Genomic DNA, 19,887 nt, shown 5'->3' with positions numbered 1-19,887 from the left:
GAGGGGAAGGACCTCTCTGGCAGATAGGAAGGACCCCTTCGGCAGAAGGCAGAGGGGCTAGGACCCCTCCGGCAGAGGGGATAGGACCCCTCCGGCAGATGGGAAGGACCTCTCCGGCAGAGGGGAAGGACCACTCGGGCAGAGCGGAAGGAGATACACTTCTGCGGAAGGGCGGGATAAGGCCTATCTTGAAGAGGCAGTTTTGTGAGCGGACATTTGCGCCCCAAAAATATCATCTTTGCATCTCAGCTGTGGGAGCAGCACACTGGGGGGCACTTATCACGTCTAGGAAGTACCCCCGGGGCAACTAAACCCATCTGGCTGTTCAACCTGCAGCTTTGGAATAGCATCAGTCACAGCATATTTGTAATAATGTTAAGATAAAATTCCGTCTTGTATAGCGCTTCATACTACAATTTGAATCGCAATAAACAGCAGATGTTGCTTTTATCTAAATTCATGGCACTTCGCTTCACTGAAGTCTAGGGAGGAGCGGGGGCGGGGGGTGTACACATGGTTGTTTTTCTTTTTCAAAGCCTAGAAATGCAGATTACATCAGAGCCCCACTCCACTCTCTTAACACGCACGCGCTCTTAATGCTCAGCAGAGATGCCCAGGAAGCCTCCAGCCCCTCCTGTCCCACCCCCGGGCCTCTGACGGTATTAAAGACCTGCAGACGGTCACACATCACTCGTTTCACTGGCGTCCCACTCCCTCCCAGACCTTTTAACTTCAGATCTTAAAGCTTGAACGTGAGACTCTGTTGTGCAGACTGGAAGTCTTGATCATGAAAACGTAGAGAGACCAGGAGTTCACATGGGGAGGGGTGGGAAGGGGGGGTCAGGAGCTCAAATAAATATCTGGCATCAAACTCCGTCCCCTCTATTTCACTCCCTAGCCAAGAGTGCACGGTGCACGCTGCAGCAAGTGCAGTGCAATGAAAGTTTCAGCATCTGGGAACATCTGTTCTAGAACTTTAAATGGACCATGAGAACAGGCCTGGCAGTTTATAGACTGTGGATTATAGACTGTACCCTCCAGCGATACATTTACGTTATATGTGTGAAATGCAAACTTCTGTTCCTCTGGGCTGTTTTTTAAAATATGAATAGTTGCTTTTCGAGGCAGATAGTATGGACAAAAGGAAAAGGAAACAGGAGACCGTCTGTAAACAATAGTTGGGATATTCAGAATAAAAGAGTCACAGCTTGTATGACAGGAAGTATGCACCTGCGGGCTTGTTGGAAGTGTGAATGGATAGAATGGTGTTCCCTGAGTCTGTGCAAGACAACATACTTATTCGTAGCTGAATGACACTTAAACCAGGGCCTGCTTAATATCTATGCTGTCTTTCTTAAGAAACCTTTGCATGTTAGGAGGTAAGTGAATTTATTTAACCTTACCTGCAGTCATTTCTAGATGCTCATGATATGTCAACAATTATCATATATCACAAAAATGTAATCATTAATTAGTTATTCTGTCTCCTCCTTATCGCAGGCTGTCAACTGAAGCATTCATTCGTTATTTACTGCTCACCCTTTGTATGTATGTGTGTGCATTCTGTTCTGTTTCATGTTTGCTCTGTGTTTAATATTCTCTGGATATTAGTCATACATTAGATAGTGTTTTATATTCTACTGACTATATTAATCAGCAGCTGGATATATTCTGTTTGTATACAACGATGTTCATTCATGATATAGATCTATATCAATTATACTACATTACGTTTATATTACATCACATTTCTTGAAATGTGTGTGACCGTTCTTAATTCTGTCTAAGTATTTATTTATTTATTTAATTTATTTTTGGCAATTTTTAAAGCGCTACAATTACCCGTAGGTGTCTCGGCGCTAGCAGCTAAAGGCTAAGTAGAATGTACAGTCTGTAAATTTAATAACATTATTTTAAAATATAAAAATCTGAAAACGCCAAGGAGTGAGGCAAATAATTCTCAAATTAGATCTCATCATCTTCAAGCCAGGCTTACAAATTAATTCAATTAGTCCAAATAGTTGGACCATTCCTCCAGTTACTTGAAAAGATGTCATCTTGGAAACTGACTGGTCTGTAATTCATTTTATGGATTGGATGTAGCTAGGTCTGGTGGCTTAGTGGACTACAGGGCCTCTGACCTCATGGTCATGGGTTCCAATCCCAGCGGGTCCACTCAGCCTTTCATCCATCTGAGGTCGATAAAATGAGTACCATTTAGTTGGGTAACATTAAACATCTGTTATTCAGCGCCAAGAAACCCTTCTGGGTGAACGTGCCATTTTACAAATGCACATGTTATGTTTATGTTTATAAAGAGGCTCAAACGCAACTTTCTGGAAGGAAATCTTAAATCACGTTCCTTTCTATGACAACATTTGCAAAATATTATGTAGAACCTCTACATGTTTTCCAGCTTGATCTTACCATCACTCTCTTAATATTCCTACTGTGGTAATGACATATCCGCTCCACAATACCTGACCCTACAACCCTTGCTGGTGCTAGTGATATATATAATATATAAACCGCAGAGCTGCTAACGGATGACCACTTGGTGCTGTTTCCATCTGACCAAGAAGGATCTGGTTATCTTGTGAACTGAAGTTAACTTAATTAATACCTAAGACTTATTTCTAACAATCCAAACTAGATTTAAACTCAAATGCATTGACTCCACCAAACCCCTTCTCAGCCTAAGTGCTTACCTTAACACTTTCATTCACACAATCCAATTAATCCAATAATCGCTGCACAACTCCCCATCCATGATCACTCTACAGAATACCTCTTTCTACATTCAGCCCCATTCATTTTAAGCAATGTTATCCCAAAACTCAACAAATTAAATGTCTTCTCTCTCCATTGAAAATTTGTACACATGGCTCTGAAACCTTCCCTAGAGTTCCATGCCTACAGGCCTTGCTCTCTGGAGTTCCATGCCTACAGACCTTGCCTTGCTCCCTAGAGTTCCATGCCTACAGACCTTGCCTTGCTCCCTAGAGTTCCATGCCTACTGGCCTTGCCTTGCTCCCTAGAGTTCCATGCCTAGTGACCTTGCCTTACTCCCTACAGTTCCATGCCTAGTGACCTTGCCTTGATCCCTACAGTTCCATGCCTACTGACCTTGCCTTGCTCGTACAGTTCCATGGCTAGTGACCTTGTTTTCCTCCCTAGAGTTCCATGCCTGCTGGCCTTGTCTTGCTCTCTACAGTTCCATGCTTACTGAGCTTGCCTTGCTCCCTAGAGTTCCATGCCTACTGGCCTTGCCTTGCTCCCTACAGTTCCATGCCTACTGACCTTGCCCTGCTCTCTAGAGTTCCATGCCTACTGGCCATGCCTTGCCCCACTAGAGCTCCATGCATACTGCCTTGCCTTGCTCCTGAGAGTTTATTTATTTATTTATAAAGTGTTATACCATGCCTAGTGACTTTGCTTTGTTCCTAGGTGTTCCATGCCTAGATCTTGCTTGGTCCCAGTTGTTCCATGCTTACTTGACCTTGCCTTGCTCCCAAGAGTTCTATGCTGTGACCTTGCCTTGCTCTCTAGAGTGCCATGCCTACTGACCTTGCTTTGCTCCCTACAGTTCCATGCCTACTGTCCTTGCTTGGCTCCCTACAGTTCCATGCCTACAGGCCTTGCCTTGCTCCCTAGAGTTCCATGCCTTCTGGCCTTGCATTGCTCCCTACAGTTCCATGCCTACTGGCAATGCCTTGCACCAGTGAGTTCCATGCCTACTGGCATTGCCTTGCTCCCTAGAGTTCCATGCCTACTGACCTTGCCTTGTTCCCTAGAGTTACATGCTTACTGACCTTGCTTTGCTCCCCACAGTTCTATGCCTACTGACCTTGCCTTGCTCCCGAGAGTTCTATGCTGTGACCTTGCCTTGCTCCCTAGAGTGCCATGCCTACTGACCTTGCTTTGCTCCCCACAGTTCCATGCCTACTGACCTTGCTTTGCTCCCTACAGTCCCATGCCTACTGACCTTGCTTTGCTCCCTACAGTCCCATGCCTACTGACCTTGCTTTTCTCCCTAGAGTTCCATGCCTACTGGCCTTGCCTTGCTCTCTACAGTTCCATGCTTACTGACCTTGCCTTGCTCCCTAGAGTTCCATGCCTACTGGTCTTGCCTTCCTCCCTTTAATTCCATGCCTGCTGACCTTACTTTGCTCCCTACAGTTCCATGCCTACTGACCTTGCTTTGCTCCCTACTGTTCCATGCCTACTGACCTTGCCTTGTGCCCTACAGTTCCATGCCTACTGGGCTTGCCTTGCTCCCGAGAGTTCCATGCCTACTGGCCTTGCCTTGTTCCCTAGGTTCCATGCCTACTGACCTTGCCTTGCTCTCTAGAATTCCATGCCTACTGGCCTTGCCTTGCTCCCTAAATTTCCATGCCTACTGGCCTTACCTTGCTCCTGAGAGTTCCATGCCTAGTGACCTTGCTTCGTTCCTAGGTGTTCCATGCCTAGATCTTGCCTTGCTCCCAGTTGTTCCATGCTTACTCGACTTTGCGTTGCTCCAGAGAGTTCTATGCCGTGACCTTGCTATGCTCCCTAGAGTGCCATGCCTATTGACCTTGCTTTCCTCCCTACAGTCCCATGCCTTGCTCCTAGAGTCCAATGCCTTCTGGCCTTGTATTGCTCCCTACAGTTCCCTGCGTACCGGCCTTGCCTTGCTCACTAGAGTTCCATGCTTACTGACCTTGCCTTGTTCCAGAAAGTTCCATGCCTACAGACCTTGCCTTGCTCCCTAGAGTTCCATGCTTACTGACCTTTCCTTGCTCCAGTCAATTCTATGCCTAGTGATCTTACCTTCCTCCCTACAGTTCCATGCCTACTGACCTTGCTTTGCTCCCTACAGTTCCATGCCTACTGACCTTGCCTTGTGCCCTACAGTTCCATGCCTACTGGGCTTGCCTTGCTCCCGAGAGTTCCATGCCTACTGGCCTTGCCTTGTTCCCTAGAGTTCCTTGCCTACTGACCTTGCCTTGCTCTCTATAGTTCCATGCCTACTGGCCTTGCCTTGCTCCCTGGAGTTCCATGCCTACTGGCATTACCTTGCTCCAGAGAGGTCCATGCCTAGTGACCTTGCTTTGTTCCTAGGTGTTCTATGCCCAGATCCTGCCTTGCTCCCAGTTGTTCCATGCTTACTTGACCTTGCCTTGCTCCAGAGAGTTCTATGCTGTGACCTTGCCTTGCTCCCTAGAGTGTCATGCCTACTGACCTTGCTTTACTCCCTACAGTTATATGCCTACTGACCTTGCTTGGCTCCCTACAGTCCCATGCCTTGCTCCCTAGAGTCCCATGCCTTCTGGCCTTGCATTGCTCCCTACAGTTCCATGCGTACTGGCCTTGCCTTGCTCACTAGAGTTCCATGCTTACTAACCTTGCCTTGTTCCAGAGAGTTCCATGCCTACAGACCTTGCCTTGCTCCCTAGAGTTCCATGCTTACTGACCTTTCCTTGCTCCAGGCAGTTCTATGCCTAGTGGCCTTGCCTTGTTCCAGACAGTTCTATGCCTAGTGACCTTGTTTTGCTCCCTAGAGTGCCATGCCTACTGACCTTGCTATGCTCCCCACAGTTCCATGCCTACTGACCTTGCTTTCCTCCCGAGAGTTCTATGCCTAGTGACCTTGCCTTGCACCCTAGAGTTCCATGCCTACTGGCCTTGCCTTGCTCCCTAGAGTTCCATGCCTACTGACCTTGCCTTGTGCCCTACAGTTCCATGCCTACTGACCTTGCCCTGCTCCCTAGAGTTCCATACCTACTGACCTTGCTTGCTCCCTAAAGTTCCTTGCCTACTGACCCTGCCTTGCTCCCTAGAGTTCCATGCCTACTGACCTTGACTTTCTCCCTAGAGTTCCATGCTTACTGGCCTTGCCTTGTTCCCTAGAGTTCCATGCTTACTGACTTTGCTCCCCACAGTTCCATGCCTACTGACCTTGCCTTGCTCCCGAGATTTCTATGCTGTGACCTTGCCTTGCTCCCTAGAGTACCATGCCTACTGACCTTGCTTTCCTCCCCACAGTTCCATGCCTACTGACCTTACCTTGCTCCCTACAGTCCCATGCCCACTGACCTTGCTTTTCTCCCTAGAGTTCCATACCTACTGGTCTTGCCTTTCTCTCTACAGTTACATGCTTACTGACCTTGCCTTGCTCCCTAGAGTTCCATGCCTACTGGTCTTGCCTTTCTCCCTTTAGTTCCATGCCTGCTGACCGTACCTTGCTCCCTACAGTTCCATGCCTACTGACCTTGCTTTGCTCCCTACAGTTCCATGCCTACTGACCTTGCCTTGTGCCCTACAGTTCAATGCCTACTGGGCTTGCCTTGCTCCCAAAGAGTTCCATGCCTACTGGCCTTGCCTTGTTCCCTGGAGCTCCATGCCTACTGACCTTGCCTTGCTCTCTAGAGTCCCATGCCTACTGGCCTTGCCTTGCTCCCTGGATTTCCATGCCTACTGGCCTTACCTTGCTCCCTAGAGTTCCATGCCTACTGACCTTGACTTTCTCCCTACAGTTCCATGCCTACTGACCTTACCTTGCTCCCTAGAGTTCCATGCCTACTGACCTTGCCTTGCTCCCTACAGTTCCATGCCTACTGACCTTGCCTTGCTCCCTACAGTTCCATGCCTACTGACATTGCCTTGCTCCCTAGAGTTCCATGCCTACTGACCTTGCTTTGCTCCCTACAGTTCCATGCCTACTGACCTTGCTTTGCTCCTGAGAGTTCTATGCCTAGTGACTTTGCCTTGCTCCTTACAGTTCCATGCATACTGACCTTGCTTTGCTCCCGAGAGTTCCATGTCTTCTGGCCTTGCCTTGCTCCCGAGAGTTCCATGCCTACTGACCTTGCCTTGCTCCCTAGAGTTCCATGCCTACTGACCTTGCCTTGCTCCCTAGAGTTCCATACCTACTGGCCTTACTTTGCTCCGGGACGTTGCATGCCTACTGACCTTGCCTTGCTCCCTAGCGTTCCATGCCTACTGGCCTTACTTTGCTCCCGACAGTTCCTTGCCTACTGACCTTGCTTTGTTCCCCACAGTTCCATGCCTAGATGTCTTGCCTTCTCCCTGATGTTCCATGCTTCCTGACCTTGCCTTGCTCCCTAGAGTTCCATGCCTAGTTGCCTTACCTTACTCCCTGGTGTTCCATGTCTATTGGCCTTGCCTTGCACCCTAGAGTTCCATGCCTACTGACCTTGCCTTGCTCCCTAGAGTTTCATGCCTACTGACCTTGCCTTGGTCACTAGAGTTTCATGCTTACTGGCCTTTCCTTGCTCCAGAGAGTTCTGTGACTAGTGACCTTGCCTTGCTCTCTAGAGTGCCATGCCTACTGACCTTGCTATGCTCCCTACAGTTCCATGCCTACTGACATTGCTTGGCTCCCTACAGTTCCATGCCTACTGACCTTGCCCTGCTCCCTACAGTTCCATGCCTACTGACCTTGCCTTGCTCCCTACAGTTCCATGCCTACTGACCTTGCCTTGCTCCCTACAGTTCCATGCCTACAGACCTTGCCTTGCTCCCTAGAGTTCCATGCCTATTGGCCTTGCCTTGCTCCCTAGAGGTCCATGCTTACAGACCTTGCCTTGCTCCCTAGAGTTCCACGCCTAGTTGCCCTGCCTTCCTCCCTGTTGTTCCATGCTTACTGACCTTGCCTTGATCCCTAGACTTCCATGCCTAGTTGCCTTGCTCCTGAGAGGTCCATGCCTAGTGACCTTGCTTTGCGGCCTAAAGTTCCATGTCTACTGGCCTTGCCTTGCTCCTGAGAGTTCAATGCCTAGTGACCTTGCTTTGCTGACTAGAGTTCCATGCCTACTGGCCTTGCCTTGCTCCTGAGAGTTCCATGCCTAGTGACCTTGCTTTGCTGCCTAGAGTTCCATGCCCAGTGACCTTGTCTTGCTCCCTAGAGTTCCATGCCTAGTGGCCTTCCCTTGCTCCCTGGTGTTCCATGTTTACTAACCTTGCCTTGCTCCCTAGAGTTCCATGCCTAGTGACCTTGCCTTGCTTCCTGGTTTTCCATGCTTACTGACCATGTCTTCCAAAAATGGTACAGAATATTTTGCATGTCCAGCTCTCAGAAATTAATCTAGATCTAACACAAACTGCATCACTTCATGTCGGACCCGAAATGCATTGGGATTGAACTAGTGAGTAGGGTCCTACACGAAGGAAGCGACAAATGCCGGCACTCTACTGCTGATGGAAGACAAAGCAGACTGTCTTTTGATCAGTACCAGGGGGTGAATGCTACTACAACCTGCCAAGAGCTCGAGCAGGATGAGTCTGCAAGGTAGTTATTACCTGATATTTACTAGAGTAGTGTCTGCTCTCCTAAGGGATCTGAAGCCTACTGGAAGTCACTTACCAGGTCATTAGATTCCAAATAGGCAGATAGTTGGCGTGTGGTATTTCTTAGCATTTCCGAGATGCACAATAGACTTGAGATGGGGTCTACATAGTCAGCAGAGTCAGCAGTGGTATTTTGAGGACTGGTGTGATGCTAGACAGATTCAAGGTCTTGGGTTCCCTCTGTTGAAGATGGAGGTGTTGATTAAATACGTGGTGTTTGGTTGACTGTTGGGATGACTTTCCCACTAACTATATCCCGTGGAGGAGAGGATGTTTGGATTACACACAGAACATAACTTATGCCAGATTGAGAGACCAGTATAAGCGCAGAGGGAGGGCTTCCACAGTACGGAGCAGGAGGACCAGGGCTCGGCTTTGAAAACTGTGAGATGACTGAAGATATCTACTATAGGTGAAGAATGACAAAGCATTGTAGAGATCTATTGAGGGACAAAGCATGCTGGGAGTCTAGTTGAGAGAAACCATTTCCTTATGGGTGTGGAACAGCTCTTAAGGGAGTTAGTGTATTCGGGGATGCGTTCCTGGTGGTAGTCTTTCCTTGTCTAGCGCAAGCAGCTGTGTTCCCTCTGGAGCTGGTTTTGTTGCAGAGTCTTTCTGGCACCCTGTCTTGATATTTCAGTTAGTGGAGTTATTAGACTTCAAGAGGCCTGCTTACCGGGTGAGATAAAAAACCTAAGAATTCAAAGCGTGAGTATTTTGAATTTCAGCTGAGACAGTATGTTTCCAGGAACATCTAGAAAATAATGTGGTGTTACAAGAAGCAACTGGGTAAAGCCTTTAGGCCACATAGTTGAATATCACTACGAGGAGAGTTTGCCCACAGTGGTGGAATTCTTGGGGCTAGTTCTTAACTTGTTGCCAGCGTAGATTGTAGTGTACTGTCCAGGAGCGCTGATGGATCTCAATGGACCACAAAGGTAGGTGACCATAGTAGGTCACAACTGTGCCCACCTTTATGAGTTGAGTGCAAACCAGTGAGTCACTTTTATCGATTAGGTTCCAGCTGTGTGCATTGGATGGGCCTGGCTGATGTATTGAATGCTCTAGAACACTCTCACCCAATGCACTTAGATTTGCTCTTCTAGAGTCGCTGTGCAGAGAAGCATGAGAAGCGCCCAAAGCCCTGCATGGGTGATATTTGTGGGAACGCAGTCTGTATCTATCCTACTCCCCATGACAGACATATGTATGTATTATCTTTGCAGTATTTGTAACCCGTGTTAGGGGAATTACCTCAACACACTTGGATCTTTTTAGACCTTGAACCCCGGCACTTGACCAGATTAAGGTAATGTGGGGAGCCTGACGGGGACTGGTAGAAGTCCTGAGGAAGACCGACATGACCCTCTCCTGTGGGCACATTAAGACGGTCAAAACATGTTGACATTGGCAGTTTAAGGAGGAGTGTTGTGCGGACCTAGCCTTCTCTATAACACGCCCATCCTTCACTATTTTAATCCTGATCTTGGGACCCTGGAATAAAGGTGTTTGATAGGGTACCCACGAGCCAGTTTTAATCACTTTCTTCACTGCACTTTTTCTATCACTTTCTCCAGTCGCTGGGTGTAGCACATGGACACCATTTTGATTTATTTTGTCTTTCCCACTCCCTAAGCTCCATCCTGTGCGTGGCTACGCCTGGGTGTTTTGTAAGCAGACCTGATGATGAAGCATGTCACACACATTTGTGTGTGAGTGAGGGCAGTTTTCAATAACAAAATTTGTGCCACTGCATGTAAATCACTTTTTTCTCCTCTCTACCCCTCTTGGTGTTAGTAACGCAGCCTGTGACCAAATGTTGAGAAGTTCCCCTGTTCCTGAGGCCTCCCTAAAAGGAGACTTTTGGTGGCCGAAACAGGCTGTTAAACTCTTAGAGTCCGCCTTACAAACCACTTCAAAGCACACACAACCTCATTTTCATCCTTGAGCCCTGTCCAATTGGTTGAACTTTGCTTTTAGGGCCGAATAAAACACCTTTCAGCTATTTCAGTTAAGTCTCCTTTTGAAATGCCTGGTGTGTACAGGAATAAAAAATATATAAATCACAGCATCCAGCCCTGCTTAGCAGCTGCTTTTAATACTTTGAAAACATCTCTGACCTCAAATAAGATTCTCTTGCAGAAAACGCAAAGTTTAGTAATAGATGAAACTGTCTTAATATGCTATGTCAATATCAGTCCTCTGGGCAGACATAAATATGGGGTTGCCAGGAATAAGTGGAAAGTGCCAACTCATGCAAACTCAGGCAGGAAGGCCCCTCCCTTGCCGAGGGGATGAGGAGTGAGCCAAGGCAGCTCCTTAGTGCTGCCTGGTCTTCAGTCAGCAATGCGCATGCGCGGCCTGCGGCATGGTGACCCCAGGTGGAACCTCCCTCCGGAGCAAGCAACAAGGCCCAGCCCTGTACCACATCCTGCGTAGGCATCCAATCACGCCTCGGAAAACCTCAGTACATTCTATGTGATCTTAATGCCAACTGCAGAGCTGGGAATAACACTAATATTACTGCACGGGGCAGTGAGCGAGTGAAACGGGGCAAACACTGACTGAGTGACACGGGGAGTGAGTGAGGCACATTGAAACAGTTCTGTACAAATATACGAGGAAACGTGTACATTCATTTATTGATGCAATTTTATATAGCGCAGACTTTACCCAAAGGTGTCTGAGCACTACACAATAGAACACAGTATGTTACATGAGGAAAATGTACATATTTACACGTTACAGATATAAACGAGATAGATCAAAAAGTAAAATAAAACAATAGGTGGCAGTCACACAGAAACAAAAACACATGCCATTACACTTACGTTGTAATGGCATGCGTTGTAATAGCAGCTGCGTTGTAATGGCATGCGTTGTAATGGCATGCGTTGTAATGGATTCTGCATTGTAAAAGTTTTGTTGTAATGGTATGCGTTGTGAATGTATGCGTTGTAACGTCATACATCCCGTTCAGGAATCCACAGAATTAATACATCAAGTAAATGTGTGCAAATGGTAGATTTCACTGTGCATATCTTCATGACAGATAGACAGTGCGCTGCAGTAAGCATGACGAACCAGTAAATCGTCTGTATGATGGTGAGACAGTTCGCAGATGGACAGACAGTCTGCTGTAGTAAGCATGATGAACCAGTAGATTGTCTGTGTAGTGAGCCGGTGGCGCAGCAGAGACTCAGTAAAGGAGACACACGCACACATGTATAACTGGTGGTCTCGTAAATGGCCACAACCGGTTCTCTCCAGGCTTTTATTGACTGCCTGACCTGTGCCCCAGACAGCACCAACACACCTCACGCCCACGGGGGATCAGCCCGTTTCTCCTTCCCTCGGGCCGCATAAATGACACAACACTACATTTCTCCTTTACCATGGGAAGGAACAAAAACAGTTTGTCCCAACTTTTCAACAAAGTCAAATAAAAGTCTGGACCTACATTGGAGTCATCGTGATTTCTGACAATTCTGCTGCCAGTGCTGTCTCAGGGCCAGTCGCACACAAAGTCATTATAACACTGGGATGGTCCAGAATTGGGTTTCAGATGATATCGCCCACGGGCACTTCTGGCAGAGGGTTCTGGCGGGGAGCTCTCAGAACCATACGGGCAGGATTCATCTTGGCTTGCTTCACTGGACCTTTGAGGTGGGCTGGCAGAGACAAGTGACAGCGCATACACTTGAGGTGGGGACACCCCCAGGGACGGGGGCATCTCCCTTATTTTGGTCACATTCGTCTTCACTGTTGGTCCTGCCATCCACCAATGTGACGTCATCTGGATCCTATTCCCAGGAGTTGAGCATGGGAGATTGGCAGGCTCTTTTGATATTCCTGGTGATGATCTTTGCTCCTCTTCGGGCAGTTATCATTGTGTGATTGTTTGATCTCTTTGACAGTCCATGGAGCTATCTCAAATGGTAGGCGGAACTTGCCACCAGGATGGCAATCCTTCCCTAGAACCTTGTCTCCTACTTTGAGAGTGCTGCTCTCGACATGCAGCTTCCATGAGGCATATTCGTTGTTGTGGGCCCTACGAGAATAGGAGCCGTTGAGTGGATTGGATGATGGGGAATTGCCTCTGTGATTGCCCTCCTGAAACACAGCTTGCTTGGGGAAATGCCTGTTGTGGAGTGAGGCATGAGCTGTTATTCTCTCAGGAAGATGTACAGGCCTCACTCTATGTTGGTATTTTCCGTCCTGCAATTCAGATCACTTTTGTCAGTCCTCATCAGTCGCTCCTCCCTCCCCAACCCCCCCCCCCCACCCCAATCGGCTTGGGCCATCGGGGTGTGATGCGACAGTGATAGGTGTTCTTGGAGGGCAGACACTCAGCCCATTCGTGGCCACTGAAGGGGGGGCCCATTGTTAGTTCGGATTTCCTCAAACAGGCCATGTGTGGACATTCATTTCTTGAACTTGAGGATGACCTCGGACACTGACATGGTTGAGACGATTTCAGTCTCATGGTTGCAAGAGAAGTCATCCTCCACATACATCATGTGGGAACCATTGGGAAGGTGACTGAAGTCTGCACTGACCCACTGCTATGGCGCCTCTGGGCTTTCTTCTGTGGTCACCGGTGCTAAGAGGTCAGGCTGGCCAGTGACTAGGCAATCTGGATAATTTGGCACAACAGCTTCTAGCTTCTGTCCTAGGCCAGGGAACCAGACTTTACTTCTCAGTCTGTTTTTCAATTTGACAGCGCATTGATGGGCTCCGTGTGCTAGGAGGATGGCTTTTTGGCTTAAGCTGTTTGGAAGTACCAGGCATGGGAATCTCAAAGGCAGAAGAGACTCAATGAAGGAGACACACACACATGTTTAACTGGTGGTCTCGTAGCTGGCCACACCGGGTTCTCTCCAGGCTTTTATTGACTGACTGACCTGTGCGTCAGACTGCACCAACACACCTCACGCCCACGGGGATCATCCCGTTTCCCCCTCACTGAGGCGTCTTACTTAGTGGGCCCCATAAGTGAACCAACACTACAGTCTGCATGACAGACAGACAGACAGACAGCTAGTCGTGAGACGGACAGATAGCCCCCTGCAGTAAGCATGATGCTTCAGTATACTGCCTAAGTGGAGGACAGGCAGCCCCCTGCAGTCAGCCAGACAGAAAAGTCCAAAGCCACATTTTACACTTTTTTTGTACACAGGGAACATATTTTCTCTGTTGACCAATTGCGCCATAGAGCCCAGTGAATGGTGGGAGTATACGCAGACTTCTTTACCCTTGACAATGACTTACTCCTGCAGTGATATTTTAAGGATTTTTGGGTCCAGGGCAATGTATATTTTAGTGCCGTCTGTTCAGAACAAAACAGCCGAAAGCTCACGCTGCCCAACATGTGCCCGCCATGTTATGCCAAAAGAAAGCTGAAGAATAAAGCCAAGAAATCATTTCTTGTTGTCCTTGGACATAGATACTTTTTTTGTCTTGTAACAATATTTTACTTGGATTTCATTATCAAACTAGCCTCTTACTAACATTGAATTAAAAACACGGGTGATTTGAGGGACAGTTATTATACTAATGCATCATATTAAAAGGTAACATATTAAATAAATCTCCTTTACAATTCTCATTCTTGCTGCTATAGTGTAAAATCAAGGACCCCTTCCAAGGAGTTTTATTATGTCAAATAAATCTGATAATTTTCTCGAGCATTTTCATCCGCCTTATCCCGTCTCTTTTTATGTGTAAACTTCTCACTAGACAGTGGCCTTTGCCAATGAGCACAGATATATCATCAAGGTTTAAACAAGGAGCATATTACAAAAACACCACGCAATGAGAACAACCTAAATATTCATTATGTCATTTTTTTTTTAATTTTTGAAAGACCTTTATTGATAGAAAAAGCAAATACAGCTCAGCAAGGAGCCCGAGGGCTCACACATACAGTACAGTGCAGCATAGTAAGAGCGCAAAGGATCCGTTACAGAAAGACTGAGGTCTAGTTTTAAAAGTTTTTTCCTGGAGGATAGACAGGAGCAGGATATCATAGCACAACAAGTCGGTTCCGGTGTTGTACAATCAGGATAGACAAGCCCACACCGGAAGAGACCACCGGAGTCGCTGCGCATCACCCAGAAGAGAAACGTCTAAACCCAATGGAAGAAAAAAAAAAAGAATAGAAGGCCCATAGAACCAAAAATAAAAACAAACCCCCCCCCCGTCCACCCCCCCACCCTGCACCCCTGCAGCTGGCTACGGCCTACCCCCCCCTAGCAGTGTGCCTGTCGCCCAATAAAAGGAGTCCCGAAATATAGAGAGTAAGAAAAGGATCCTATCCTAAATCTCTCAGAAAATAAAGAAAGGCGGGGAGGAGCCCACCACCCGTCCCCCGGCTCCGCTCTCCCGTGAGGCCAGTAGCAACACAAAACATGACGCCCAATAATAATAAAATACATGATTCGCAGAAGAAACTAGAAGCACAGAAGCAGCGCACAATGAAAGCAAGGTAGCAACACCCAAATCATACGTCCAGGGCAGCAACAAGGAAATCCCCAAACCATGAACGCAAGCGTATGCCCCCGACCCATTCTTTCCGCTCCATCAATGCGTACCCCGGACACCCAAAGGAAACTATCCCCCGGCTGCCCCCTCCCACGAGAGCAATGCAAGAACAGGAGTTGGTAGTCTGGTGGCAAAAAAATTGTTCGCAGAGCACAGAATGGAGCAAAGAGTCAACCCATCACACCATCAGTAATAACAGCATTCCCCCCAGCTGCCACAATCAATAACGAGGAATCCGCCAGTCCGAGAGGAGAAGTGTCTATCCCTGTCCCGTTTTCTCCTTACCACCGCAAAACAATGTAATCGATGCAGATGTAGTCGGCAGTCCAAAAATGTCCCCGTGGTGTGAGCGACTCGACGTGTCCGGAACAAGCAAATCCAGTGGTCCCAGGGAAGGTGCAAAGTACGCCATCTTCAACTCGTAGGGCACAGCCGGGACAGGGAGGGAGATCACTGTGTCCAGCACCTCCCGAGGTGGGTCTCTGGGAATTGTGAGCACGACACGGGGGGAAGGCTCACGCCGTGACAGAAACCCCGAAGGAGCATACGGTCTCGGGAGATGACCTCCCGCGGCGGAAGTCGTTGGGAGGCTTGGGATCACGAAGGCGCCACTGTCGCCGGAGGTCGCCATCTTATCACAGGCGGAGGTGGAACAAAGAGTGACGCCGAGACCCTGCGAGTCTGCCATCTTGGAACGGCCCGATACACTGAGCATGCCATCCATCTTGTCCAGCAGGGCGCAGCCAGAATGTAACACATCAGAGCGGAGGGAAAGAACCGCTGCTAGTAAGACATCATAGCCATGAGTGGTAGCACACACTGTTTCAAACATGTCTCCCCGCTCGATGCGTCCAGAAACACAAGTCACATCCGACTTTTCAGGATGCATCACGTTATGCCCACCACAGCATCAGGCAAAGAAACTCCGAGTCGGAGCAGGCTGCGCACCATAGAATATCAGATTGCCGCGTTGCGAGGAACAGATGACTGAGCCAGGATGTAGACAGAAGCACAGTCCGCCCAATATGTCGTCCTGCTCGGTTCCGAGTACTCGGCCAGGCCGGGAGCCTGCCGCCATTAGCGGGCCGATGTGCAGGCAAAAGTCACACAAACAGCAGTCCGGGTGCCCATAACATCATAATTGCAGCCAACAGGTCTCCAGGCTCGCTCATCTCAGCACCAGCGATGCAGCGGGACGTAGGTCGCAGGGTCAGCTGCACTTCGGTAAATACCGACCAACACTCCACAGTCGCCAAGCCCGATGACGTGAGCCTGACGGCCGGCCTCAACGTCCACGCGAGGTCCCGGCCTTCGTGCCAATGCGGGCCGCAAACTGTGCCCGAGCGTTTCTTCCACTTGCAGGAAAGCAAAAGCCCCAGGATTTCGCGGCGGGTCGTCGGAGCGCGTCCGCTATCGAGATCGGCTACTTCAATACAGGATCTCCGGCAGGATAGTCTCGAAGGAGGAGATGGTCCCCGGAGCCGAGGGACTACACGTCCGATCGGAACGCCATCTTGGCTCCTCCCCCCATAGACCCAAAATTTGATGTGTCAAAAAATCATTTGTACAATTTATTCCACATATAAAGTTAAAATACAATTTACTCATAATGAATGTTTAAGTTGGTCTCATTGCGTGGTGTTTTTGTAATATGCACCTTGTTTAAACCTTTATGATATATCTGTGTTCATCTATTTGGGGCATACTTGATTTTGTTGTTGTGCTTACCCAGTCCCTATTGTGAATAGTAGGGTATCTCCCTCTTTTTGTAAACCTTTGCCAATGAGCTACTTACCCCTGGGGTCGACTCTTCCTATATGACCACTTCCTGTGGAAAGTGGGCATAACCCTGTCCCAGAGTTCCTAATTCCAAGATGACAAACTTTTAAATTTCCCAGCCACATTAGGTAGATCACCTTAGGGGTGGAGCTAGCCTGAGGGTCGACACGTCTCTCTGACTACAAATGTTCCTACCTGTCCAGGCACCAAGTGGGCCCTGGTCAGGGTGGTTGGCACCCGCTCACCTCTAAGAAAAGCCAAATTTGCATATCAAAGGCTGAAGGCTCTTTGAAGCTTTTGAAAGCTAATTTACAGGTCACCCTGTTGGAAAGGGCTGTAAACGGCTCCTGCCAGAGCAGGTTTTGCTCCTGACCTCCCGAGAGCGTAGGGCCTTACCGATGGGGGATCAGAAACTCGCCTATGGTGGCAGGTTGGTCAGAACCAGTCAGCCAGAACACTAGCAGTTGGTAGGTTTTCAGGGGGCACGTCTAATGTGCCCTCTAGGTGCATGTATTAATAAATCCCTAATTGGAATCACTGTGGGATTATTAATATAAGATGTTTGATACCAAACATCTTTAGGTTCAGTGAAGTCATTATGTTAGCTGGGAATCTCATTTTTGACCAGTGTCCAGCACATGTACTTATGCATGCAGTGTCTGCAAGCATGGCACACAGGGCAGTGTGTCATGTCATGTTTTCACTTTTGTCTACACCAAGACATGAATCCTGCAGTGGCAGTCTACATGGGTTTCCTGAGGGGTCCTTTAGGGTGCCACCATTCATGCTGCAACCCTCTTTAGTACCCCATCCCCTCAGCATCAATGGTACCATTTACTAAGGGCTTACAGGGGGTGCTAAAGGGATTGCCAATTGGGGTACAACTGCACAGTTTAGGGAAAAAGATCTGGCACAGGTTAGCAGGAACCCTGTGCACCTTCAGTCAAAATTACATTGAATACTAGGCAAAATGTGGGAGTGACGAAGTCAAATAGGGGCACTTCCCTACACTGTTTAACATCCCACTGAGTCAATGTGAAAGGGGCTTCTCCAAACCATCTAATGGCTGATGAGGGGTGACCCAAAGCCTCTTTCTCTATGTTATGTTGTATGTTCTGCTGGTGTGAGGTCTTGATTGACAATGCAATCTGTTGGTACCCATACGTATAAAGAACTGACTTAAAAACCTGGGCTAGGAAGTTCATGGAAGTCGATCAGAGTCGCAAAAGCTTCTTGATATTCAGTTCCCGCTCTCGCTCTTCTATAGCCATGTGATTCGGAGGAGAGCAGAGGTATAATATTGGAACAGCTATTGCTATAGTTTGTTAGAACACATTTAAATGATACAAATCTACAATTTGATATACAGGAGGAAGAGATGATTTGCCCTGAATAAAATGATCTTTATTCAAGAACCAGGAAACCCAGATCTCATTGGTCCAAGGTCAGCAACATTGTCATGAGGCAGTGCCAACAATCCTACAGGAATCTCACACTTGTTGGAAAGAGGACTGTGGTGGACTGGCTGCTCGGGTATTTTGAAGGGTTCTCCTCACAGGCCAATGCCTCTGAACCTGTACAGGCACCAGCCCCAGACAGCCATCCCAAGCCAACCAACCTTGGAAGACAATGGCTTTTCTGAGACAGTAGCTAGGGAGTGGGCTAATTATATGTAGCTGTAATATCATTAGTAACCGTATTGAGTGTGAAATTTCCTGTTATTAAACAATTCATGAAAAAACGTTTGTTTACACCTGAGAATTCAGATGTAGAAGCTCTAACAGAAAATAGGCCTTTTTTGTCTTTCAGAAGAAGAACTTCTGAGTGAGGAGGAGGAAATGCCATCTTTCAGATGCAGGCAGAACGGTAAGCACACAAATATCCATCTTTCTCAAGCTATTGTGTGTTGGCTTTGGTGATGGGCCTTGTTGGCATCTACCAGAGACCTCGCTCATTGATAGTTATAAGCAGTTGTGTAAAGAGTTTCAACAATCCTTGTGTGTTCATTCTAATGTAAGTTGCCAGAGTGCTCCCTCTGCAAGGGAGTATGTCTGCCACAAGTGGGTATAGCAAACTGAGTATTATGGTAGTATCATGGAACGATGTAAGCTAGATGACGTAAAGTGATGGTGATAGCTATTTCAGCCTTTGCTCCTTGAGGTAGATTCCTAAATATTTTCTTGTGCAAGGGTGATTTACACATGTAATAAGTCAGAACTAACTAGCTCATTCCCGGTTTATAGTGATTTACTAATGCAGAGATATCAACACCACACTTTGGTTACATGATGTTCATAACCTACACAAACTATGCATGAGTCTTACACATGTAAATGTCTCTCCAAAGAGCAGAAGCGTAACTCCAGGGGAAAGTCTGAGTAGTGTTCAAAGAAATGTAGCGCAACGTTGAGGAAAATCCACGCTAGGAGAACTTTCTGGACATTCACACACTGTAAATGCTTTTTATAACTTATCTTCACTCTTGAGCCTGAATGATGTGGGCCGATGGTGAAGAGTACATTGATTTCCAATTTCCACAGGCATTTTCAACGTTCTATGTCATTATTACATTCTTATTTGTCCTTACCCTCTTTTTATTGACCCTTAGCCTTCTTATCATCATTGATTCAATTAAACTCCTCCTGTGCCATCTTCTGTGATTTGTGCCAATAACCCAGTCGAGGGACAGTAACAAAGGTTATTGACTAGTCCTACCATGGTCATGCTACTCCAGTACCAGAACAAGTTCCACCTGCATGCCCAATGGCACTGATGCCTTTATTAGAATGTTCCTACACAATGCAAGCAACATTTATCCACACAATGTGGCCCACAATTTGAAACCAATACCTCCACCTTTATTTTAGAGGGATGCAGAATTTAAGGCATTTTAAAAGGATAAGGTTCCTTTCTGTGTTGGCTGGCAAGAAAAAAGTATTATGTGTCACTAGGTTTCTTCAAGTTTCACATTAGGGTAAGATGGAGTTTCTGGCGACAATAGACTACAGCTCCTGTAGAGGCAAGGATGCTTCTGAACTGAAAGTCACTTGATCTCATTGAACAGATGGGTGCACCTCCATAGTTGGGAGTAATCGCCTGGTCATATTTTCTTCCTCTAACTTCACACATGTTGCAAAGCTAATCATTCAAGACTTGGTTTACTGTGAACGCCAAGATACGATAGGACATTAAGACACTGTCCACCACTCGCCC

General features: G+C 47.5%; 1 protein-coding gene across 2 annotated transcripts in view; it reads left to right on the top strand.

Moving 5' to 3' along the window:
- Positions 1-19,887, top strand: part of SCARA3 (scavenger receptor class A member 3) — a 172,396-nt gene that overhangs the window by 43,009 nt on the left and 109,500 nt on the right. The window contains exon 2 of one of the 2 annotated variants that reach the window (XM_086928052.1): positions 18,466-18,540. In XM_086928052.1, coding sequence (XP_086784178.1) covers positions 18,466-18,540 — 75 coding nt within the window. The remainder of the gene's footprint in view (positions 1-18,465; positions 18,541-19,887) is intronic. The other variant, XM_086928053.1, reaches the window with a different exon arrangement.

The sequence above is a fragment of the Lissotriton vulgaris genome, chromosome 6 (genome assembly GCF_964263255.1).
Source record: "Lissotriton vulgaris chromosome 6, aLisVul1.2, whole genome shotgun sequence".
NCBI classification, from domain to species: Eukaryota; Metazoa; Chordata; class Amphibia; order Caudata; family Salamandridae; genus Lissotriton; species Lissotriton vulgaris.
The sequence above is the reverse complement of the archived record's forward strand: the minus strand, read 5'-3'. Positions and strand labels throughout refer to the sequence as shown.